General features: G+C 37.1%; 1 protein-coding gene across 1 annotated transcript; it reads left to right on the top strand.

The window, feature by feature from the left end:
* Positions 1-291: 291 nt before the first annotated feature.
* LOC122009122 (pyruvate, phosphate dikinase 2-like) lies at positions 292-7,832 on the top strand. The gene is made up of 19 exons (XM_042565140.1): positions 292-459; positions 552-791; positions 923-1,060; positions 1,339-1,501; positions 1,580-1,815; positions 2,143-2,271; positions 2,474-2,653; positions 2,964-3,101; positions 3,400-3,564; positions 3,813-3,974; positions 4,255-4,344; positions 4,601-4,739; positions 4,941-5,118; positions 5,382-5,511; positions 5,975-6,103; positions 6,401-6,538; positions 6,996-7,073; positions 7,279-7,370; positions 7,510-7,832. Exons 1-19 carry the CDS (start codon positions 376-378, stop codon positions 7,550-7,552), a joined length of 2,652 nt encoding a protein of 883 aa, XP_042421074.1. The 5' UTR covers positions 292-375; the 3' UTR covers positions 7,553-7,832.
* Positions 7,833-8,730: the final 898 nt, after the last annotated feature.

The following is an 8,730-nucleotide window of genomic DNA, read 5'->3' as shown; positions in this document are numbered from 1 at the left end:
GACGTGGACAAGACACTGGACTGGAATCGCAAAGGCAGTTACAAATATTGCATAAATTTAGTAAAAAAAAGCCTTGGCTGAGAACTCCTAAATAACAAAAAAAAAAAAAAAATCCACCTAGTCTCCTCCGTGTGATTAGATTATCCTATTAATAAATAAATAAATTTCACACACGTAAAAGACTGGAACCCATTCGGAGATGACGACGCCAGCCACTCGACACGCATGTTTTATTGATCTCCAGCCACATCTCCCGGCCCCTATAAATACCCACCTCCTCACCCACATCCCGCACCACCACGCTTCCTCTAATCCCCGTCATTATTTCGTCGTAATCACGTGATTAAGCTTGCTAAGCTCCCTTAGCTCCGCGCCATGCCGCCGTCCAGTCTCCGGCCTCAAAGAGTCTTCCGGTTCGGCAAGGGCAAGAGCGAAGGGAACAAGGACATGAAAGCCTTGGTAATTAATTGTAATTTAATTTTGTAGTTAATTAATAGCTTAATCTGCCGGCGCGGCCGCTAGATGATTGGTGTGGCCGTGGGTGGGTGCAGCTGGGAGGGAAAGGGGCGAACTTGGCGGAGATGGCGAGCGTCGGGCTGTCGGTGCCGCCGGGGCTGACGGTGTCGACGGAGGCGTGCCAAGAGTACCAGCAGGGAGGAGGAGGCCGCCGGCTGCCGACGGGGCTGTGGGAGGAGATACTGGAGGGGCTGAGCGGCATGGAGGCGGAGATCGATCGCCAGTTCGGAGACGCTTCGCGGCCGCTTCTCGTCTCCGTGCGCTCCGGTGCAGCGGTACGATCGATCGACGGCTGCAATAAATAAATTCATTATTAATTATATTAATTAATCTATGATGATCGATCGATCGATCGGTCGATATTGATAAAAATTTATTTGACAAAAAATGGATAAATTAATTAAAGGTGTCGATGCCGGGGATGATGGACACCGTATTGAATTTGGGGTTGAACGACGAAGTGGTGGCGGGATTAGCAGAAAAGGGTGGTGACAGATTTGCCTACGACTCTTATCGTCGCTTCTTGGATATGTTCGGAGATGTGGTGAGTAAAATGCATCTTTTTGATATATATATATATATATCAAATTATATTATTGGAAGAGAATTAATTTTTTTTATATCATCAAAAAAATACATATGATCATAAATAAAAGTTTTTGAAGGTTATTGTCAAGAGCTGAATTTAAGTGGTCAATATAAACTTATTTTCCTTTAACAGAAACCATTATATAAAACATCGATTATCCTAAAAAAATGTGGACATAAGTAAAATAAGTTAATTAATTTATTAAATTAATTAATTTATAAATATCTTTGAAGGTGATGGGGATTCCTCATTCTCTGTTCGAAGAGAAGCTTGAAGCCCTGAAGAAAGCAAAAGGGGCGGAGCAGGACACCGACCTCGATGCCGCCGATCTGAAAGAGTTGGTCGGCCTCTACAAGAATGTATACGTCGAGGCCAAAGGAGAGCAGTTCCCCACCGGTGAGACTTGCCGTCCTACGGCGCAATTTTAGGTTTAGTTTACTTGGTGGTTTTGCTCAATAGAAGTTCGGGGTGCAGATCCGAGGGAGCAGTTGTATCTTGCTGTGATCGCGGTGTTCGACTCATGGGACTGCCCCAGGGCGAGGAAGTACAGGAGCATCAACCAGATCAAGGGGCTCAAGGGGACTGCGGTAAATGTGCAGTGCATGGTGTTTGGAAACATGGGGGACACCTCTGGGACTGGAGTTCTTTTCACGCGAAACCCGAGCAACGGCGAGAAGAAGCTCTACGGGGAGTTCCTTTACAATGCTCAAGTAATGTCTTATCTTCTTTTCCCTTGGCCTTCACGTTGCCTAGTTAATTCTTTCCGATTAGAATTAGATGGTTAGTTTCATGTTGAATCCTTCATGTGCTTGTTTCTTGAATGAATCAAATTAATGAACCAAGACTACCTATTGCTGCAGCAATTTTGGCTGGCTAAATTAACTCATTTTGAGGGAAGTTGATGGATTTATATTTTTTGTTGTTGTTGTTGTTGTTGTTCCCCGAGTCCATTATGATTTGTGTGTGTATAAATGTTAATTTTTTGAAATTGTTTATTGTTCGTGATGAGTCACTAAAATAGTCCAGTTAATTTTCAGGGTGAAGATGTGGTTGCTGGAATCAGAACACCACAACATATAGACGCTATGAAGGAGTGTGTCCCAAAAGCCTATGATGAGCTAGTCGAGAACTGTGAGATCTTGGAAAGGCATTATAAAGACATGATGGTTAGATTCATTGATTGAAATCTCTTTAAAATAGTTTGAAACTTAAGGCTTTTTTCTAAATGTAATTTGGCTACTTTATTTTATAAGTTTGGAAAAAATACTTATTGTCGTTTCTAAGCACTCAACACCTATTTGTGGAATCAGTCCTTTCATTTTGTTGAATTCCTGACGTCTTTTTTGCCCCCCCCCCCCCCCATCGCAGGATATTGAATTTACTGTCCAGGAGAATAGGCTTTGGATGCTACAGTGCCGAGTAGGAAAGCGCACTGGCAGAGGTGCAGTAAAGATTGCAGTTGACATGGTCAAAGAAGGCCTTGTTGACACTCGCTCTGCTATTAAGATGGTGGAGCCTGGTCATGTCGACCAGCTCCTTCATCCACAGGTAATTATTAAAATAAGAGTAATAAATGCATTGATTAAAATATACTTTTAAATCAAAAAATTGAAAATGAGCTAATGTTATGTGGTATATTTTAAGTATTATTGTTATTATCACTAGGAAAGTTGTAAATGAGCTAATCTCCAAAATGGTACCTAAAAAATTCTAGTATGCTAGCTAAAGAATAAGGAAGCACATTTTCATGGTATATGTACTTTTATAACTTTACAAGTTCCATGCACAAATGATGCACTACTACTTCTAGCTATATATGTTGGCTGATTTTAATTTATTTTTCTCTTATGCTGTCTAGTTTGAGGATCCATCTGCCTACAAGGATAAAGTGATTGGAACAGGATTGCCTGCATCACCAGGAGCTGCAGTTGGTCAAATTGTCTTTACTGCTGAGGATGCTGAAGCATGGCATGCTCAGGGAAAGGCTGTTATTTTGGTAATTTATTTCTATTGTTGCGAAGATTGAAACAGAGACTAAAATTTTTCAATCTCGAGTTAGTGTATAGAGTTTCAATTTCACTATTAAGTATAAAGTATAATGGAAAAAATCAACATTTTCACTAGTCCCCTGTTTTTAGTTGTTTGGTTCAACTTTCTGTTAGAAAGAAGTCAATTAGTTGTTACTTTACACAATCAGATCATATATCATAAATTATATTATTTGTAAGGCTTCAGAATTTTTTTCTACTTGCCGTCTAGCTACTTTCGTGACATGCCATTTCTTTTGTGTGAAGGTGAGGACAGAGACTAGCCCAGAGGATATTGGTGGAATGCATGCAGCTGAAGGTATACTAACAGCCAGAGGTGGTATGACTTCTCATGCTGCTGTTGTAGCACGTGGTTGGGGAAAATGTTGTATATCTGGCTGCTCTGATGTCCGAGTAAATGATTCCAACAAGGTAAGTTCTTAAATGTGGTGTAGAGTATACTCTTATAGTCTGGTGATTTCTTAACTATGGTATAGACTGTACTCTATATCTTTGGATGTTCCAAAATATTAACTCTAGCAGTAGTGCAGTTTATTCTTTAGTTATTACTAGCAGGATTGAAGTTCACCATTACTCACAGTGGACACTTTCTTATTTGCATCTCTAATACATCACTTGAAAAACAAAATAACTTCTGTTATTGATTCTTTGTCATCTAGGTTGTTGTTGTTGGAGGTAATGTATTCAAAGAAGGCGAGTGGCTGTCACTTAATGGAACGACAGGAGAAGTAATCTTGGGGAAGCAATCACTTTCTCCACCAGTACTCAGTGGTGACCTGGAAACCTTTATGTCTTGGGTTGATGAGATAAGGCAACTAAAGGTAATATTGATGTCAAGGCTAATTCATACTATGGTGCTCTGAAAAAAGTATGTTGCCAGTAAAATAACATTCCAAATGTACCTTCCATTCAACCTGATACACCCTTTGAGTTAATTTCCTTGGCATTAATTAGGTTTGAGTGATTGGTAGTCTTCATGTAGGATGAAAATAGCAATGGTGTTTGATGGGAGAAATAACAACAACAAATAGTTATTTTCATTCTGCTGTACATTATTATTCTTATCAAGAGTCTAATCTATTTTTGTATACATCATTCTAGGTCATGGCAAATGCTGATACACCTGATGATGCACTAACAGCGAGAAACAATGGTGCACAAGGAATTGGGCTTTGTCGGACGGAACACATGGTTAGATTAATAAATTAGTGCATTCCAGTTGTTCTATTAAAATACCACAAGATGACATTTTGTGTCAATGCTACTAAGAATGGTTCACAGGGTTGATCCTATAGATGATTATAAATTTAACATCATTCTTTTTCTTATACTCTGATGAAACTAAAGATAATGGCCAAGTTTATGTGCTATAAACAATATTTGCATGCACTTTGTTTGTAGATTTTTTTCCTTGTTATTGTATGTGTATGACATCCATTTGTCACAGTTCTTTGCTTCGGATGAGAGGATAAAGACTGTTCGACAAATGATAATGGCACCAAATACGGAACAAAGACAGTCAGCGTTAAATCTCCTCTTGCCTTATCAGAGATCAGATTTTGAGGGGATCTTTCGTGCCATGGATGGTGGGTTTCATCATTCAAATATTTGCCTTTCTTGAAAGAAATAGCATCTGTATTTGTTGCTTGATATATGACGTATGCATCATTTCTTTTGACTCGTGAATCAAAAGTTTAGGTGGCTGTACAATCAAGTTTTCTATAGTTCATTGATTAACATGCATATAATGATAAATCTATCTTATCCTTCTCTACTCTGGCTTTCAGGGTTTCCGGTGACTATCCGGCTGTTAGATCCTCCACTGCATGAATTTTTGCCAGAGGGTAACATTGAGGAAATTGTTCGTGATATGGTCTCAGAAACTGGTGCAAAAGAAGACGAAGTTTATGCAAGAGTGGAGAACCTTTCTGAAGTGAATCCCATGCTTGGTTTCCGTGGTTGCAGGTTGGGTTCCATAACTGCAATAATTGATGGAAGAATATTTGTTAAAGTTTGCGATAACAACAATTATAGCTTGTTTATTTAATACCGACTGTTATTAAATGGCAAGATGCTGACTACTAAAGAGTTAGGGTGCTTGGTTACCAAGTGATCCGAATTCGCTAAACAAAGCCTATAACTATGAATTGAATTTATTCTAATTATTGATGAGTTTAGACATTGATTACAATTTGTTTGAATGGTGGACTAAAAAACTCTTCTTCTAGGCTTGGCATATCCTACCCAGAGTTGACAGAGATGCAAGCACGTGCTATATTTGAAGCTGCTATATCTATGACCAATCAAGGTGTGACAGTTTTTCCAGAGATAATGGTACCTCTGGCTGGAACACCTCAGGTATGACAATTTTCTTATTCTTTTTTACATATTAAAGTAATTCATGTAATACCAAACAATTCTGCATTGGAATCTTAATTAGTAGAAAATGATGAAGAATGTGAGAATAAACCTTGTCATCAAATTGCTTAGATATTTGAATTACTAAAAGAAAACCTTGCCATTGACTTGCAAAAGAATACTTAATAATCTGATAACCTTTGGAAGCTTAAACCTTTATTTTAGTGCACTAAAGCTGCGTTATAAACATTCAATTTGGTTTGATAATTATCATGTGATTGATTTCTAATCATTTAAGCATGAGCCTCCTTAGTAGAATCATAAATATTTCATCTTTTATAACTTCACACAGAATGTTATTCTTGAATCATAATACACTAATTTTGAGACCCTCATTTGCTATGACTGCTGAAATCAAATCACTTCATTCTGCAACTTCTAACCATTGGCCTTTGGGCATTAGGAATTGGAGCATCAAGTGAGTCTGATAAGGGAGATGGCCAAGAAAGTCTTCTCTGAGACAGGAACCACTATAGGCTACAAGGTGGGAACAATGATTGAGGTTCCAAGAGCTGCTCTTATTGCAGATGAGGTAAAACATTTATTTTTAGCATCTTCCTTCTTTTTACTTAATTAGATTGGTACTATCTGTTCATAGATATTCTAAAGAAAGCATGCACTTGTTCCACGTGGGTCAATTATCAGAGTTCTCTTTATATACGCCAAGCAATTATATTAGAGAACCAGATAGAGGAACTTCTCCTCTCTGATTCTTAGCTTGCAGATGCAAACCCTCTTCCGATATTTTCTAGCAATAACCAGCAAGTGCATTCAAATCCATTTCTTATTGTTATCGCATAGTCTTACTGCACCATTTTTATGTTGGCAGATTGCTGAACAGGCAGAGTTCTTTTCTTTTGGAACAAATGATCTCACACAAATGACATTTGGTTACAGTAGGGATGATGTTGGAAAATTTCTTCCAATCTACTTGGCCACAGGCATCCTCCAAAATGATCCATTTGAGGTAAGATTTCTAAAAGAATATCAGTTATGTACATATTCTCGGGACTAACTCTAATCATTGTTTCTACTAGATATTCAATCATGTTTAATGTTTCACCTAAAGTGAACAAAAGATTATTTTTGATTACTGTAGTATCGAACTCTCCATTTTGAAATGTGTTTGTTGGGTGCATAGAAAATTGCCAAAGCATTCTCATTGTCGTCATATGCACAGGATCGATAAGTTTACTTCCAAACTATTCATCATTTGTTTTGTTATGCGCTTCAGTATTTTGAAGATTTGCCAATTTATTTCTTGGTTTATTTTTCATGAGTACTACTCAGCTATGCATGTTGGATGCCATTATTCTGTACTACTGTTTCATTGCATACAAACAACAACCAACAACAACAATCAAGTCTTATTCTACTAGATGGGGCTGCATATGAGATACTAATCTTGTCGTGTGTGGAATCAGGTTCTTGACCAACAAGGTGTAGGCGAGCTAATTAAGGTTGCTGTTGAAAGAGGTCGAAGAGCTAGACCTGATTTAAAGGTGAGTAGCAGCACCAAGTTTGCATCCCATAACCATTGATAGCCGCTACGTGGGTGCATCAGCAAAATGCTATGCAGACTTATTTGATTTCAAATCTTTTGAAATGAATTGGTTCCTTGCTCACTAAAATACAGAAAACGCTCAAAATACTTTCCAAAAGAGGCAACAGAAGTCTTAGACATATGCTTTGATTTTTCTGTAACAGCTAGGGATATGTGGTGAGCATGGTGGAGAGCCCTCTTCTGTTGCTTTCTTTGCTAAAGTTGGCCTAGACTATGTCTCATGTTCTCCTTACAGGTTCTTCCTCAATATTCTTCTCAAAATAACCCTGCATGAGTTTAACCTCTTTGAACTTCCATCCAGATGATTAACTTTACATAAGATTCTTGCGGCATTGTACAATTCATAATTGCTGAATTCTTTTGTTTCCCTGCAGGGTCCCAATTGCAAGGCTTGCAGCTGCTCAAGTGGTTGTATGAAAGAGAAGAGATTTAGGCAGGAAGTTTTACCCACTTGCTAAATTATTGCTTTTGTTTAATGCGGTCCAATTGTTGGACATCTCGCACATTTTCTTTCTCCACAAAAAAGAAAGAAAAAAATAAAAATAAAAACAGTGTGGGTTGTTAATTAGAAGTATGGTGTTGTCACCTAGGAGGGAATTTTATGGCAGTGGTCGTGCCATGGTTCCCTTGATCCTTCTGTAATTCAGGAAGCATTTCTTGAGAAGAAATAAAATCATGCAAATTGGTGACGCCAAAATATTTCTGGTTTGTGTTGTAAATCTACATACGATCAAACTTTGTTTAATCCAAAAGAAGTATTTTATAGTCATCAACAATATGAAGGTAAGTGATGCAATTTATAATTTTCTTTTTGGAAGCTGATAATCTGGTTGTCAACCCTATCATATTATTTTTTCTATTTCCTGGAAAATTAGTTCTGGCTCGAGGTATAAGAAGAACAACAAGAAGAAAAAAAAGTAACATTCATGGTAGTCATCAATTTATTGTTAATGCTATTTGCTTGGATAGTTAATACTAACTTATACACTAGGATAAAGTGCATTCTACCACTAGTATTTCTTTCGTAATATTATGAAAAACTTGGTAAAAACACTATGAAAAAGGTATTTTAAGTAGGAATGTAAATAACACAAGTCGAGTTGAGTATTGGATGTTCAAGTTTGTTTGATAAGATAATTGAGTTAAGTCAAGTTGAGTTTAAAATGAATCAAATTTTTGAAATGATTGTTTCAGCTTGGCTTGGTCTATATTTTATGAGCTTGAGCTTAGTTCGTTTAGATATTATCGAGTTCTTAATTCAACTTTAGTTCGAGCTTGGTTCATTTAGATGTTATCAAGCTTTAAATTTAAACTTGTGTTATTGTTTGAAATTTTTACTTATTTAATTAATTATTGAGTTTGATAATTTAAACTTATTTTTTTTTATTTAATATGTTGATAAGAGTTTTGAAGGGGAGCCTTGGCGCAACGATAAAATTGTTATTTTGTGATCAAAAGATCACAGGTTCGAATCCTGGAAATAATTTCTTATAAAAGTAGGTTACTACAACAATGAAGTTATACAAATTTATTATTTAATTGATCTCATGTATATTGAATTAATATAAATAAATTTTTAGCCAGACTAATACTAA

This window comes from Zingiber officinale, chromosome 8A (assembly GCF_018446385.1).
Source record: "Zingiber officinale cultivar Zhangliang chromosome 8A, Zo_v1.1, whole genome shotgun sequence".
Lineage (NCBI taxonomy): Eukaryota > Viridiplantae > Streptophyta > Magnoliopsida > Zingiberales > Zingiberaceae > Zingiber > Zingiber officinale.
This window is presented reverse-complemented; position numbering and strand designations above follow the sequence as displayed.